Source organism: Paralichthys olivaceus, chromosome 19, assembly GCF_024713975.1.
Source record: "Paralichthys olivaceus isolate ysfri-2021 chromosome 19, ASM2471397v2, whole genome shotgun sequence".
In the NCBI taxonomy this organism is placed as follows: Eukaryota; Metazoa; Chordata; class Actinopteri; order Pleuronectiformes; family Paralichthyidae; genus Paralichthys; species Paralichthys olivaceus.
In genome coordinates, this window is record NC_091111.1 from 12,865,312 (window position 1) to 12,882,580 (window position 17,269).

At 45.2% G+C, this 17,269-nt stretch overlaps 1 protein-coding gene across 4 annotated transcripts in view; it reads right to left on the minus strand.

Moving 5' to 3' along the window:
- The window catches only part of stxbp5a (syntaxin binding protein 5a (tomosyn)), an 82,237-nt gene extending 67,736 nt beyond the window's left edge, over positions 1-14,501 (minus strand). For 2 of the 4 annotated variants that reach the window (XM_069515475.1, XM_069515474.1), the window contains exons 1-3: positions 14,113-14,501; positions 13,813-13,957; positions 11,668-11,765 (exon numbers count right to left, since the gene is read on the minus strand). In XM_069515475.1, coding sequence (XP_069371576.1) covers positions 11,668-11,765; positions 13,813-13,950 — 236 coding nt within the window. In that variant the 5' untranslated portion in view covers positions 13,951-13,957; positions 14,113-14,501. The remainder of the gene's footprint in view (positions 1-11,667; positions 11,766-13,812; positions 13,958-14,112) is intronic. The other 2 variants (XM_069515477.1, XM_069515476.1) reach the window with 1 other exon arrangement.
- Positions 14,502-17,269: the final 2,768 nt, after the last annotated feature.

Below are 17,269 nucleotides of genomic sequence, written 5' to 3' on the forward strand. Positions count from 1 at the left end.
TTGCCCCCCCCCCCCAAAATCTCTGCAGACCCCACCCACACAACACTTCGGCTCTGACTCACGGAGCCGAATGGCTGTGACCACCCTGGATCCTCTCCACATGCAGCCACTCCTACCGCACACTTTATCTCCTTCTAATTTCTCCTCCTCCTCTTCACTTTTCTAAACTTAGACGCAACTTCGTCAGTCCGGGGTGATTTCATCCCTCCGCTCTTCACGTCCCTTTTCCTCCCGTCTCCTGTTAACTGCTTTGACTCAGGCCTGGTTGTGCTGCACCCAATGACAAACCAAAGACACATCTGCAGCTCTTCCACGTGTTTGTGTGTTTTCAGCTTTGCACTATGAGGATGCACAAGAAATCTCTGCTTTTGTTAATCACAGTGTACATTCCTCCTGCCGAGTCTGCCAACTCCCACTGGAGGATGCTACAGAAAACAGATACAATGTACTGTTGTGCTTTGTCTCTAGACGAGCACAAGGGTAACTCTCTTCTTATTCCTCCCCCATCCTCCTTCCTCGCCATACATCTCTTCAAGATTTGAAATGTCTGCCTCAACCTTTGTCCCCCTCCCCCACTGTCCCCACATTTAACATCACAACATAATCCACATTCTGCTTCAATCAGACGGAAAAGCACAAACAGCCCCTCGGCTCAGTCGGTCACATGCCGGACATAAACAGCGCCTATTGCACACTTAGATTTCAGCCTATATCACACACACACCAACAGGCTGAGAGCTAAGGAAGGGGGGGAAGGGCTTCGCGCATGACAGCCATGTGGCAGGGCATTAAAGCCTGAGTCATCACGTCATGCGACACGTGTGTCTCTGCCCCTGTAGGCGCTAAGCATGATGGCATACAGAGGGGCATCATACAGAGGAGCAACGGGGGGGGGGGGGGTTGAATATCATCGCAGCCACCAGCAGGGCGGAGGAAGCCAAACGTCAAGATTTGCGTCGTTTTTATTGACAGGCAGAGGCCGTGCCAAGTCCTCGGCAGAATCACAGCCTCAGTCAGCTAAAGTTGGTCTAGGACAATGGCTTCACTCGAGCAAAGTCCATTACAAAAACGCCATCTATTTAGGCTGGCAGCAGTGAGGCTTAAGTCACCGAGCGGACGTTTAGAGCCCTCTCTATCTCGAGCTGAAGAACATTACCAACATTTTTTTTTTTAGATGCAACCGTCAGCAAGAGGAAGAGCAAGTACAAAAAGACTGCAGACCCATGATGAGCTGTCAGAGGAGGGGGACGGAATCCCAGATGATCATTTGTGGGCACAGCTCAGCAGACACACAAACACAAAGACACACGCAAGCACACTGTTGTTGAAGATGCTTGAAGCATCATGATGAACCAGTTTGTCCACTGATACATCAAAGATTGAAAAATAAATTACAAGTGAAATTGGATGAACTTGGAGAATTTGAAACAGGTGTTTTGGCCATTGGGGGAAACAGAAACTAATTTATAAAAACATGGTTAACAAATGAATCTGGCAAACAAGTTGCATCTTTACACATCCAGCAGATTCAGAGCCATATTAGTATGAATTTAGATTTGTGTTTAACATAAATTCCACATACACTCTCCACAGTCTCCTGTGGGGAATATCTGGCTCTTTAGCCGCTGAATGCTCCACTAAAGTCACATGGTGCACATGGAGTTATTGAACCTGCTGCCAATGAAAGCAAAAGCAAGTGAAAAATCTAGTTATACTACATATGTATTCCTTAATATGCCTATAAGCAACTTTACCCACATGGCCTCACTGGCAGACAGACACTAATATTCTCCAGCTGGAGTTGGTTTAGTGGAATATGTACAAATTAGCCTTTAGCAAAGAAGGTGAAATAAGCATGAAATAGACCAGGCAGGCTCACATTGTGTGCCACTATGCCTGATGCAATGGAACTGGAGAGTAATGTGTGTGCTTGTGCCATAACAGATGGTTCACCTGGATACACGTTTTGCTGGATGTTGAGGCATCGCTGAGGTTAACTGCACATAAATATAGAACCTCGTTTAAGGACACGCAGGCGCTGTACGTGTGCAGCTGAAGTCACATACTGCTCTGTCTCTGTCTGCAGGAGCCTTGGTGCACACATACACCGACATCGCATCGCACACACTAACGCAGTGACAGGCAATTCCTCAAGGTCTGGTACCTCGGGAACCTCACTGTCTTTCTGAATGGTGTGTGCGCGTGTGTGTGTGTGTGTGTGTGGAGGACCCTGCAGACAGAGACCGAGTGTCTAGATTTTAGTAAGGTCATAACCAACCATTTACACAGCCCATGGCCATTAGGTGATCATGGTTTGTTGCCTGCACACCTTCAAACCAGAAAGGTCTGTGTCTCGTTACACAAGTGTTCTGCTGCAAACACACAGCAGCTCAGAAAAAGGTTGTTGAAATGGGACAATCACATTTTATCCAAGTGCACAAGAATACACCTGAGAGTCTCTAATATGCAGCAGCATGAGGAATCAAATCAGCCAAAGATATTTGGATAAAAAGTAACAAATTTAGAGAGCATGAAGGAAGAGCCCTGCAATGACGCAGACTGGCACTGGTTTCTTTTTTTATTCAAATGAGCGCAGAAACAATTAGTGAATGAATCGAGTGGTGAATTAACCTGCCACACAGCAACGAAAAAAATTGATAATTATTCAACTACTTTATCAAGGTAAAAAGTCAAATGATAATTTGTGTGTTTTTGTATATCGAAGATCTGCAGATTAAGGACTGTTTGGACAAAAGAAGCAATTTAAAGACACCTTGTAAACTGTTATGTTAATACATCAGTATTTTAATTGATCATCTCATAAAAAAAACATCAATGCATTATCAATAAAGGAAACAAAAAACAATATTAGATAGCGCCATTTATGATGGTAATGACTTTCATATTGTGATCTATTTTGTATAAATTATGTAAATATGTGGATAATGATCGTAGGTGAAATTGTAAATGTTTGGCATGGTGACATGAACTCCAAGGAATTGTATTATTTGAACGTACATGTTGTCTGAAGGTGAAAACAGTACGTCGAGCACAAAGTGCTCTCACCTCTGGTTTTACTCTGCAGACAATGTAGACGAGGCTGAATTCAAACAGAGAAACGGAGATGGACGACTGGCTCGACTTCACTGCCAGGTGATGTCACTCCAGAATACAAAAGATGAATAAATGACTTGGCAACAGAGACCGGCCAATGGGAGGAGTCTGGTTAAACAATCCGTGATTTAACTGTGATTAGGTTTTCATAAAAAGATCAATCCTTGCACAGTCTCTTTAGTCTTCAGCTAAATGTATGTGGACATGACATTGATCAAATTTCTATGCTCACAGTACAGATGGAATGTGAGCAAACCTCTGCCCCCTTTTTATGCCCGATCACGTTTGGTACACAGTAAACCAGACATGACATTATCATAACATTTAATGATAATAGTTACACTACAATCACCACTACATGTTCCATCAGATCAGATACGAGCAAACCTCAGTATATAAAAGGTTTGCAGTCAGTAAAGACAATCTCTTTAATTCTTTATAATGTGTGGGTCAGATTAACTTCATCTTGATGTAGTGGACATTAAATACACCTAACCTCTTGCCACATAAGCCTCAAGCATTACAAAATGAAATGGCAAAGAATACGTAAGAAACATTGGAATATAGAGGCAGCAGAGCCCCCTGAGACACAGCGGGAGATCACCTACAGTGGCTACACAAAAATAATGAGCTACAGAGAATCAGCAGGGGGACTGGGAGCGCGAGGGAAAAAAAATCTGTAAATCCCATTAGAAAAACCCTACAATCATAAAAGAACAAAACAATTATATCCCTTGGAATGTGAATTATAGAAGAGATTACAAAAATGTAGCAAGTGTTAAATAGTAGATGAAGCAGGAGAAAGAATAAAAGAGCGAGGAATAGTTTTAGCGATGTGGCCCTGTGGAGACCTAAAGGTCACATGAAGGGCGAAAAGCAAGACAACAAAATCCCTGTGCTCCGCAGTATTCTGTGAGCCGGTCCGCTTACAAGCACCACAGGGACGGTGCCAGCCTGACTGTATATGTTGGACTCAACCCTGCCACATTTCAACACCTCACGTTATTGAATAAAACCACCAATGCTGCTTTCAGACATACACCTAACTCCAGACATACTCCTGAAATTAGCCAGAGGCGCTGAGAACGCAATTGTGTGAGTCAGTTGCTGCTGAGTTTTTCCTGCCAGCGCCCTAGGAGAGATTATCTGAGTGAGCCTATGCGAGAATACAGCAGGAATCAAATCCAGAGAATTCCCAGAGAGGGAGTGGGCGTATTGATGACGTTTCTTACACACAACAAAAGCAAAACTGGAAAAAAAGAATACAAACATCTCAGGGCGAAAAAGAGGAGCCATTCACACAGAAGACGGAGATGAGGATGTAAACCTGGAAATACAACAAGATTCAAGATGTTTTGGTGCCAAGAACCAACACCGGTGTTGATGTGCTCTATACGCAAATGTGCCCAAACTCTCCGGTCATTGCTCCGTTGTTGTGAACAATCACCTGCTGCGTTCTTCATATGTGCGAACATTTTCCAGAGTTTATGTCTGAGAACTGCTTCAGTGTCAGCAACTGTTACAAATGTTGTGTTCAAACAAGACATTACTTCATTTTCAGCTAAACAAACACTTCTCATTCTGTCAGGTCCTACTTTGTTTTTATTTCTTTCCCTCGAGAGCAGGACGCAGAGAAAGCTTCAGTCGCCGACCTGCGGACGAACTGAACTCCTGCTTACAGACCAGATGTCTCTCTACAATCTCTGAGCTGTGAATACTCGAGGTAATTGAGAGGCACTGCATCCTCGTTCAACCTCAACAATGCATTAAAATTGATCTCAAACTGCGACTCATCTGTCACTGTCACGTATGATTTCACCGAGAAGCAAGATTTCCAGCACGTACTGCACGACGAGAGGATATTTATATGACCGGACAGGCAAGAGCCATCACCACGATGCATGATCTGCTCAGGGCACGTACCAACAACTTGTATTTGGTGATCGACTCTACGCTCCGTTATTTATAGACAAAGGACAACTTGAATAATTTGTTTTTCGTTTTGACAGCTGTGAAGAAATTGTAGCTAATCTGCTCTGAGACACAAGCATTTCATCTTCGAGGAGTTTAGTGTGTCACGATAATTAAAGCCTCAGACTTACAAATGAACCACAATTTATAATCAATAGGAGGCACTGGGTTACCGCATGCAGCGCACACATACAATAACTACTGCATCCCACGCCGTGCCGTACACATGACACCAAACAAATCCAATAGAGCGCAGAGGCTCATTTGCTGTGGAAACTTAACTCTGGACGATGAGGGACCTCTGTGGTGTGGGGGACTGGACAGTGGTCATCAGGGCACTGTTACAGTGAAGGAGCATATTGACCTAGGTCCGATATGAGTGTAAATCAATACAGGAGGAACACGTCCACATGAGTGGCCCCTCGCAATGCTGGGAAAGCAGTTGTTTGAGAGGAAATCACATCATAAATCCCGTCAGACTGACAGCACTGTGTGTCCCTCATTGTCGCCCCTAGCGAGGCCAAAGCGACTCTGTTTCCAAGAAAACAACGCCCAAGATCAAATCTCAGATCATCACCATCTTCAAAACCACCTCTGCTTTTCAACAGTGAAAAGATCATTCTGGTTTATTTCAAATTAAGGTCTGATTTTCAACCATTGTTTCTGTAGGGAGGTTCACTGTACGTGCTACTTGCCAAGATCTGAGATCAAGTCAACATTGTTAAAACAAAGATCAGACAGGATGTGAAGAAGCCTTTGAAAGAGTCTGCACCTGAGTTATTGAGTTAAAATATGGTAAATATTGACTCAATATCAAAGTGGGCGACATGACAGCTTCTTAAAAATGATGCCAAACTGTCTCAATCAACCCCCTAGTGGCTGGCTGCAGTATAAACCTGTCTCGTCTGTGTTAATTGATTCAAACTAAAAAAGTAAAAAGTCTGTCCTTTAAGGGAGTTCTTATCACACTGATTGACAGCTGAGACTCACTCACCATTGATTGCTTGTGTATATATAGGCGGGACCTGTCTACCATGGCTCCAAACTCCAAATGCACAAGATGGCAGCATTCATACCTGGGAGAGGATTACGTGTCTGATATCAACAGAGATGACAGTAAATTTGACTTACTCAGTCTTTACTTTGAATTATTCCCATTATTTCATTTGCACTTCAAAACATTATGACAGTTACCAACCAGCAAACACTACAGTGCACGATTTGCCCGATCAAAACACTGCAGCTTCAGTCAGCTAGTGCTGTGTGGTACGCCCTCCCTGCGAGTGTACATGTGCAAATCTGAACCCATTTATTCTCTGCAGCCCACATGACACTATGTATTTACAATGAGCCACTCGAGCGTTGCTTGCCGTCTGCTGGGAGTAATTAGTGCACAGGTTGGTGACCTCTTAGGCTTTGTTGCACCGTATCACACACGCGCACACACTACTCTACAGATTGCTTTCTATTATTTTTTTTTGTATGGGCTGATGAGAAATACAGGAAAATCAATCTTCCAACTCCAGCAGCAGCTGTTTACACACACACACACAAACACAAACACATGCACACACAGTATTAAACTTTCACATCGGATGCAATGAGTCGACTTAATTTCAAGCGATGTTCTCTCTTCTTCCTCTTCCCAAATCTTTGTCCCACTTGTGAAAAGTGAAATGAGGTCAACAGGGATGAGATTCTAATCCCTTTTGATTTTGTGTGATACGTCGCCCTCACTCCTAATCCTTCATCCCCCATATGCTACTGCTAGCTACCACGCTAACCACTGACACAGGGATGAGTTTCCTGGATATCACCGCAGGGGCACCATTGCAAGCTGAACAAACGATAACAGAAGACAGGAACATGTATTGATCACAACTGTTAACAGTCCACTCGACATACAGCACACACCACGGTGTCGGCAGCGGCAGCTTATCTGCTTTGATGAGGCTGCTGCCGTCTCTCCGTCAGCCTCGTCATTGCTGCGCCAAGCTTCGGCACATTGCATAACTGAACGCAGACACAAACACACAACCCCAGGCCTGATCTGCTCCGTGCAGCGCCATCTACAAGAGTTGGCTGCGCGACTGGCAAGCCCGTTAAGGGGAGAGAAAAAGGAAATTGGAATAACGACACAACAAAACATACAGAATAATAAATAAACAAATGATCTGTGAGCGCATACACTCTGGGAGGAGAGAGAGCTTGATGTAAGCATGTTTTTTCACCATTCACTGTCCCTCTGTCTGTCCACAAAGAGAGTAACCAGAGAGTCGTCATTGTCTCTCATTACAATCCCAGTCCATTAGCGTCATCACAGACACAAAACAAATGTCCACATCAAATCAGAATCCTTTAGAAATGTATCGCAAACATTGAAATACGCTTAAATTCTCCTTGTCATAAAGAGAAATATGCATGCAACCACTCTGTGAGGCTTTACATGTCATAAATTACAATTCAACACATTCATTTCTGTGTACGACACCAATAAAGATCCAACATCTACTCCTGCAATACAACTTTAACACATATGGTGGACTGGTCCAAGAACTCAAGGTTCTGCTGGGAGTGTGGGCCAAGCTTGGAGGGTGGCACAGTGACTGAGTGAATCTGAACGAAGATTAATGATGAAGATATGTCATAGTCACTCTGTGCATGGGGCTACTGCCATTCACAGCAGGTACTGTACTGCAAAGCCAGTGTGTGCAAATGTGTGTGGTCAAAGTTGTCTCTGCAAATATGTGTGAAACAGCGTCTGCCTGCAAACGCTGCACCCCGTATATGTCAGTACACAGACGGTATTTGCTTGCTAACATTTGTAAAAGTCATCCACCATCAAATGTGTGTGTGTGTGTGTGTCATATGATGTCCTGCGCCTGCCGATGAGATAATCTGGCAGAGCATGGAGTGACAATTTGATCTATTGATCAGCGTCTTGCTCCGCTCACAGAGAGCCTCTGAGTTATTGCACTGCCATCTCTCGTGGCTACCACCAGTAAAGAGCCGTCTCCCCAGAGAGGTGAGCCACCACAGAGTTACACACACACACACCGCCGCAGAACACCCAGGAAACTGACGCACACACACATTCAAATGGTTTTAGTAGAAAATGGCTTTTCATTTTCTACTAAAACCAAAATCAGCTAAGACCATGTTTCCTTCCATGTAATGAAAAACTCTGCTTATAACACTAAATAACAAAAGTGTTAATTTCCCCCTATAAGGGAGATTCCCCTTGACACAAACTGAACCAGTAGGTTATTGGTTATTGCTGATCACTTTAAAAACTCTGTTAATCAGTATCTGATGTAAAAGCATTTTAAACCAAATGTACTGATGTTCTATAACACACATTATTTCTCCTGCTGTATGAGAATGCATTTCTTGCCGCCCACATACATTAGTATAATAATCTATCATGTAAATGAGACTCAGAGTATTAAACAGGGTTTATGATAAATAAAATCTCAATCTTGTAGCTTTAGACTTGTCTCAATGTTTACATAGACATTGCTTTCCCCCAGATTAGACTGTGATCTTTGGTTGATTAGTTTTTCCATTTAGAGACTGATGGATCACACCATCTTTAAATCATCATTTGACGGCGGCTCTGAATGTCATTACATTATACGATGGATAGATGGATGTCGCTAACTGTGTTGAACGAGCAGTGTTTTTCGTCACTGGCTTAAAAACACATCTCTTATGTCGTATCCACAGACTGGACCTAAAAAAAAATCAAGGTCCAGAAAGTTACGCCAATGTGAAAGTGCCTAAAACCTTTATTTTCTCAACAGACCAGCAGAGGGCGACTCAACTGGCTGCAAAAAGAAATCAGTTTCTAGTTATAACATCAGAAAATATTAACTCAAGGAGAATATGGGCTCATTATTTGACAGCTGGTAACATCCAATGGGTGCAGGTCATAGATCTAAGTGTCCTCAAGCTTTCAGTCCAGCTCGCCCCCCCCCCGTTGCTCCAAATACGGTTACTCAAGGTTTCAAAAAAATCAAGATGCACTGGAAAAAAATACCAAACTAAAGGTTTCAAAACAGCATCATGGTGGTTTGCCTGTTGCCACTCCTGCCGCATCAGTGCGAAGAATCGAGACTTGTCAATAAATAAAGGACATGGACATCGACTCCTTACAGCCCCACGTCGAAAACACTGTTTTAACAACAACAGTTCACTCATTTTAAACACTTAACTTCTGCCTTTTTTTAAATTACACTGCTAATCCAGTGGACAGCTAATATCCATAAACTGCTTGTCCAGTGAAACCTGTTTTCTAAATGCTCGACACTTCTTTTCACAGTTGAGATCTCATGTAGAAAACAACTGAGAGCAGAGTGTGTGTGTGTGTGTGTGTGTGCACACTTGGGCATATCTGTCTCAGTGCATTACCATACACAGATCAATAAGGGTTCTATTCTTGGCCATTAAACCTTAAAGCAGGGGATAGCCTGCCTCTCTCACTCTTTCCCATCTATTCCCTTTCTCTGCTGTCCCTCGTCTATTGGCCTGTCCCCTCTGCTCGCTCTCTAGCCAAACCTCCCTCTCTGTTCCCCTCTCTCTCCTCCAGACAACACCAAAGGGACATTGTCATCTTCCCAGCTGGACAGTGGAGGCAGCAGCGGAGTCAGTGGTGAGCATCAAACACGGGACAGTTTTTGGGGGGGATCACAGAGATGACTGGTTTTGTGGCTGGAGGGATGAGCCATCTCCTCAGTGCAGTCACGCACACGCACGCAGACGTGCAGACACACACACACACATATTCCGTCGCACACATGCACACACTCCTGCTTCTGCTGTAATTCTCAGTCCTCTGCCACGCTGCCAGGCTGAGGCCCTTGATCTGCCACTTCCTGTAATCCTCCACGGGACAGGGGTGCAGCCAAATGTCCTGGCAAGCCAACCGAGCAAACAAGCACACATAGCCACAAACATGGCACCAAGAACAATGATTCGCTGCTAACTGCTAAAAAAAAAGAATTACCTGCAATATATGCATCAGAGCAAGAGTCCCAAAATGTGCAGCTGCAAGAACTTAACACACATCTATAACGAAGCCCACGAGCTGCGGTCCAGTAAAGTGTGAACGATCAATCATCTCCATAATGCCCCCTTCATCTGTGCCACGTCTGTATCATTGTCATCTGATTAAGAAACAGACTAAACAGCAAACGAAAGGGGAAGAGAACCAGCCCCAAAGAATAAATGAATGACTCACAACTCACCTTCCTCCCGACTCAGATAAGACTCTATCTGATCCACGTCGCTCAAACACAAGAGAGATTGCTCTGTTCATTCAATTTCAAAGTGACCAGCTTCAGCTTGCAGGAGCCACCTGACAAGATCGTTTCACCCAAACTCAGGATAGTCTGCGAGGAGGCGTTTTCCCTGCCTCCTCTAAGCTGTTTGGTTATGGGATACTTTCCTGAACACCGAGTTTACCCAGTCTGCAGCTCAAAGGAGTAATGCACCAGCCGGCAAGACATAAGCTCCATTAAGCTTATTCACCAGTTCCTGCATCAGCTTTGACATAGTACTTTTACCAGAGGAGGGATTTCATCTCATATCTACTAATACATGTGAACCACTGGCAGAAAACGCTTTGCTGTGGATGAAGTAATTCATGGTTTCTGTTGAATCTGTAAATCTTTAGGAGCATTTAGTCTTCGCCAGACAACCTGGTGATATAGAACAAGAAAACATAGCTCAGGCACATGGGCGGCCCAGTGTGGTGCTTTAATAAGTCTGGTAAACATAGCTTGGTAGATTTTAAGCTCATTCCCCCCTCCTGCCTCCTGCGAGACTCTCCGTTGGTATCCTCACCTTTCCAGCACAGGTGAACGAGTCTGAGTCACAGCCATAGCTGCCAGCAGGTGGGAACGAGGGACAGCCAGGCGGACGGCTCTTCATCACACCGTAATGAGCTGGCAAAGGTTGTCGGACAGGCAGGAGAACACATGGAGGACCTGTAAAAGCAGCCTCACACAGGCGCAGTCGCAGGCGTTCTCTGAAGCTATACGACTCCCCGTGGTGCAATTTCATCGCAAGCTGTTGTCCCTGTTTGTGTAAACGTCCTCATATTGCACGAAAGTCGATGCAAGCTACCTGAGCCACATACTTCAATATCCAAATAAATGTGGACTTGGATTTTCCAGTGATTTTGAATGTGTGAGACAGCGTTTAAATGTAGGTAAAAGCAGCTTAGGTATGGAATTCAAGGGATACTCAGTTCAGCTTGTTCTTGGTGTATGTTTAAGTGTTATTGTTCCATGTGACAACATCTGGAGCTTATCCAGGTGAAAGCAAATCAAAGATGCCTGATGCTGAATCTCACCAGCACATACAGAGCTCCAGGGGACTGTCAACGCTTCAAATGCTACCGAAAACTCTTCAGCACAATCTAAAAATATGCTGAAACCCAACCAACTTACATCAGCGTCTGCCCATGGCAGCTCAGACATCTGTTCACTTACCTGCTGCCTCGCAGGGATGCAGCCGCCCCAAAGGAGCTGCCACGGGACGCACCAACCTATAACATCTTATTGGCAACTGAAAGGATACAATCTGAGAGCTCCACTCTGGGTGCCGATGGCCAGTATCTTCTGCACGGGGTCGAACGCCATGGACGACGGCTGATAGGGGAAACCATGGCGGACAGTCTGGGAGATTTGCAGAAAGACGGAAAAAAAAACGATGCGTCAGAAAGAAATATCAATTTGCATTTCACAGCAGGGGTGTTGTTTTGTCAGAGGATGTCACACACACCTAAACAAACGGCCCAGATGGATGTTATGAAATGTAAAGCCTGATATTATGCTGACAAGAGAAAAAGAAGCAGAAGAATAAACACTTTTTTTATGCATAGGCACTCTGTTCTTCGTGATAGGTGGATATTTGGCTTCACTATTTAGGATCCTTTTATATTCATGGGACTATTTTGAGATTTTCTTCTCTCTCATCCCTCTCTTTTTATCTTGTTTTGCTTCTCTCACTCCCTCCCACATGAAGTCGTGATTACACTGAAGTCTGAAATATACAGAAAACATATCAATGATGAGCTGCAGTGCTGTTGCAGGGCCCGCTATAGGCATGTGTCCCTGTTGTTGTGTGGATATACAGTTATTGCATCAGTCAGCCAGTGGTGGGCCGTTGGATTTGTTTGTTTAGTGGCAGAAGGCTAAAACACGTTACATAAGAAGCACTCAGTGCAGCTGAGACACCTGCCTTCCTTACAGAGGAACATGACAGCGGGTTTCTGTCCAGACAGACTGTGAAGGTGCAGGAGGGGGTGTGTGTGGACGTGTGTGTGGAGTCCTCTTCAAAGAGACATCAATCAGATGGCTGGCTGTTGATACACACGTTTCGGCTGCTGTGGCAATCAAACCTCTCTGCTGGGGCTCCCTTGCAACTAAACCGAGCCGTCCCCTCTAAGCCCTCAGGCGTGTTGACGCTCGATGATGTTATCCCGATTTCTGGTTATTACTTCGGTCGCTCTCACTCAGGCATGATTACGTTTTTTAAAAAAAGTTGATCTGCCCTTAAGTCAGACTTAATGTTGGTGTTTCGGTTGCTCGTTGGCATCTATAACAACAGCCAATAGCAACAACCATATCAGTCTTTTGTGATTTTGACCTCCAGAGGCACAAAGACACGACGCCATGTGAGATAAAGCCTATCAGCGGCAACGGGCTGTGGCAGCTGAAGGTTGTGTTTTCAGCACTTTGTCCCACATGAAAAACAACTGCACTCACTTACAATCCACAAAGATTTTGAAACCTACAAAACTACGAGAAACGTAACAACTGAAAACCTTGGAAAGGACAAACGAACAAGCTTGATGAGGTGAGATTATGTGGGAAAACAACAGCCTGCTGTGGTGTCAATAAAAAGGCCACACCAAACCATTAGGGAAACACTTCATTCACCATTAGGGTGGGTTAAGACGTAGAATGTAAATTGCATGAGTGTTTATCAACCTCATCCGTTGTTGTGGCAAATTCAGACAGAGGAGGAGGGCAAGCCAGATTTTTTTTTTTTTTTCCAAGCAGGCTCCCACTCACTACAGGCGCCACCAGTCCCCACTGGATCAATGATGTGGGGGTAAAGTAGAGACCAGAGAGTGTGTGTGTGTTAGAGCAAGAGAGAGGAGTGAGTGAGGTGTGGGGGGGGTGGATGGAGAGAGCAATAAGGTGGCATCGACCACAGAGCACCGTTCCTCTAATCCAAACCCAGCGTATTATGCAAGAGGGGATCAGTTTGGCCCTGCCCCTCCATATGACAGTTCATGCCAGGCGCACACGCTTTTTCACAGAGGGTCGTCACCAACGCTGCAACACCCAATGTCAGGAGATCATCTCAAAAATCCAAGAGCAATTAAAACAATGCAAATGCGTCCAATATGAATTTAGTCATGTTTATCGTCCTGTCGCCTGGAGAGAGCTCTCTTTGCGCATAGTAAGGAAGGCATGTCACAGTAAGCACCATGCACTGGACGCTTCTGTCTATGAGGGATTTTAAAGAAACCTTCAATCAGCATGTTGTACATTTAGAAACGGAAAATGTTCATCAATGCATTCACTGTGCAGAGCTCACTTCCACCTGCTGGAGGGATATGCGCATCCTCAACAGTGAAAAATAAAAACTACACGCAGAGGACATGGCACAGGGAGATGACAACATAGGAACCGTGTGTGTGTGTAAACGCACCTTGCAGAGCTGGAAGTGCTCGGACTGGAGGCTCTCCTGGATCAGATGGTTCTCCTGTGGCCCCACTTGCACGGACGGGGTGGAGGAGGACGCCTCTTTCAAGCCGTCCAGCACCTTCCTGATGTTGAACTTCTTCATCTTCAGACTGCGCAGACACACAATTCAGAATCACCCGCACAAGATACAAGGGGGATGCCACTTTCTCTCTCTCTCTCTCTTTCTCTCGCATGCACGCACACATGCACGCACGCACACACGCTCGCTCTCTCTCTCTCTTCTGATTCCCTCTGTAAATCTCACATTGTTAGTGCTCGGGTTTTATCGCAGTCTCCATGCTGGAAGGGCTCTGGTGCGCACTGCCTCGCTTGTGGGGGCCCCCCGTCTCTCTCCTTGACGCGGGAATCTTTGGAGAATCTGGGGAGGTGATGGATGGTGGTGGTGCGTCGGTGGTTAATTTTGCTCGGAGTCCGTGCTGTGCCCCACTGCGTCTCGGTGGCTCCGCTCTTCCTCTCTCGGCGTCTTCCCTCTCCCCTCCCCTCGCTCCTCGCCTCTCTCTCGGCCGTGCGCACCGCTCAGCCAAGGCGGAAACGCAGAGCAGCGGTGGCGGTGGTACTGCTGCTGCTGCTGCTGACGCTCTTGCGCATGTCTGACAGAGCAGAGGCTTTGACACAAATCCCACCACTTTACCAGCCCTCTCTCTCTCCCTAGTTCATCCCCTCATCCCTCCCCTCCTCCCTTCTCTCTCTCTCTCTCACGCACACTATAGTAGGTTTTGCTCCACTGCACCTGGTGATGCTGGTGTTGTTGGGATGCTGCAGCGTTGTGAATGTGTGTGTGTGTGTGTGTGTGTGTGTGTGTGTGTGTGTGTGTGTGTGTGTGTGTGGAGACAGACGGGACTCTAGTCTCGTTCTTTCCACTACACCCTCGCCCTGTATCCACTCCGCCTCTGCTTGTGTGCCTGCGTAAAAAAACCTCGCCATGTTCAAGACCACTCCAGCTTAGTGGGCAGTGGATGGATGGAAGTGGACTAGTATCCACTGTGGTTTGGAATAAAATTAACAACCAATTTCATTGCACTGCATTTTTCTCGGTGGGATCAGACAGAAATCAAAGAAATGCAAAAACATTCAAACATGAAAAGGGGGAGAGAAAAGCATCAATTGACCCATTTTACTTGACTCGAGATCCATCAGCACACAGTCCAGTGATTTGTTTCAAAGATGCTACAGGACTCATTTGCAGCCCATAAAATAACCCAACAGCTTAGCAAGCACATGTCTGTCAGTATCCATGACGATGCTTTCTTGCTCATGGCAAAGTCCCACAGTTTACCTGTTATTTATACCCCCCTCCCCCCTCTTGGTGCGGAGAAGCCTCCACAGCTGCAAGTCTGACTTCATGCAGGAGTAACACTCACATCGTGAGAAGCTGACGAGGGGTAGGTTGCATGTTGCAGCTGAACACCCCTCACTTCACCCTCCCAAACATAACAAGAACCCATGGTGGCCTTCAGCTGTCATACAATCTCAAAATGGGTTTTGTTTGTCCAGTCTGGGCTACAGTTAAAAACAAGATGCCCCATAGAGAGGACCGCTTTAAAGTGTTTAATTATAAAGGGCCCATTCTAGGGTAAAGAAAACAATTAGTACAATTTAGCCAAACACACACTACTGAAAACATCACTGGGGTTATTTCATATTCAATTTTTGATTCCTTTCACCTTAATCTTACACACTAAACCTTTAAAGGACAGTTCGGGAACAAACATATATGCTCAGGACTAGTTTTCTATCTCTTTCTCCAATCTTCAGTGTGTGGAGCGGTCACAAGAAGGTCCTGCTAACCCTCTAAGAGTCAAATTACAAGTTAGGTTATTCGGCTGTAAATTGGTGTGTGTGTGTGTGTGTGTGATAGTGAGTGTGAATAGTTGTCTGTGTGTGTGTCAGCCCTGTGAAAGCCTGGTGATTTGACCAGGGTGTGTTTGGCCTGTGGCCCAAAGTGTGCTGGACCCAGGCCCTGATATAGATTATTCTGTAGCTGGATGGCCATATTGGAGCCATCACATAATTAAGGTTAGTTCAGTATTCCTCAAACGTGTCACTAATGTACAAACCCTAGAAGAATAATTGTAGTTTCTGTCAAGCTGTACAACTCTAAATTTACACCCGATATCCACGTTACTGTGCTGAGGCCAAACGCTCTCCGTTGTTGTACTACTTCTACAACGTGTCTCCAAACAAACACCATTAACCCAATGACCTCCCTCATGATGATACTGGATCAGTACTTATGAAAGCATCTGGACCAACCACTCTGAGGATCTACCACTCAGACGACTTTATCTCGGGTTGTTACCCTCAGAGCTTCAGTGAGTCGAGTTCAGAACCTCAGTGCAGCTGCGTATGGCTGTAAGGTCACAGATGAACGTATCATCCTTGACAATCTCAGCTGAGGCTGCTCATGCTTGAGTGACACTGACATTGCCACCTGTCTGGGCTGTTTGCTAACATGCTCATCCTCGACAGGTCCCCGCCGGCGGCAGGGACAGGGGTGCTGCAGTGGAAGTAATGGCTGTTTGCGCGCTTGCTAACAACACCTGATGCCAACTCTCTCCCGAAGTCCAAAAAAGGGCATTTCTACGTCCACCATAACTGCAACTTGTTATAATCAATGCTGATTATGCGAGCCTGTCTCCACGTAAGCTGTCCTTTGTTGTGATGCAGCTGATGTAAAGAATGCATCAAGGAAATGAATGTGCTCCTGAATAAAAGGGCAAAAAAGATATGAAGAGGAGCGGGGAGCAAATTATAAATTCAGTAATCATACCAGGGAGGCTCGAGAACAACAGTCGCAATACTGATTTGCATAATGAACTGAAATTGACCATACGCACCTTCCAACCACAGCGGATATCGCCTGATGCAGAATACATTACACAGGCAAACAAAGAGGTGCTTATTAGTCAATTCTTACATGTGTGTGGGTGAGAGTGATGTGTAAGGGGAGGGCTTTCTGCAACTCTGACATCAGTGATTTAATTTAGCACCATTGTGTTGGACCCAGGCCATTCATCTGGCTGCTTTGTGTGCATGTGTGCGTGTGTGTGTTGTATTTAGAGTCTGACTGCTGTGTTTGTGTTCTTTGATAAGGATTTCCACTGAGGCAGCACTGTATTCACCTTTTTTTGGAAAAGGGCAAAGTGCAAAGAGAGCAGGAGGACAGAAAAAGAGAGGGGGGGGGGAAGGGACAACCAGAGGTGTAAATCCAATCTTCAGTCAGTGTGACAGGCAAATGTGACCAATATTTTGTTCTCCTATTTTCTATTATAATCTATATAATTTATTTCCACACGGAAAATGCAAGCAAATATACGTGAGCAGAAAATGGATTTTAACTCTTGAGGCCAAAATATCCAGGATGTGAACGCTGCCATCTTGCTCTGTTTGTCTCATTTTGA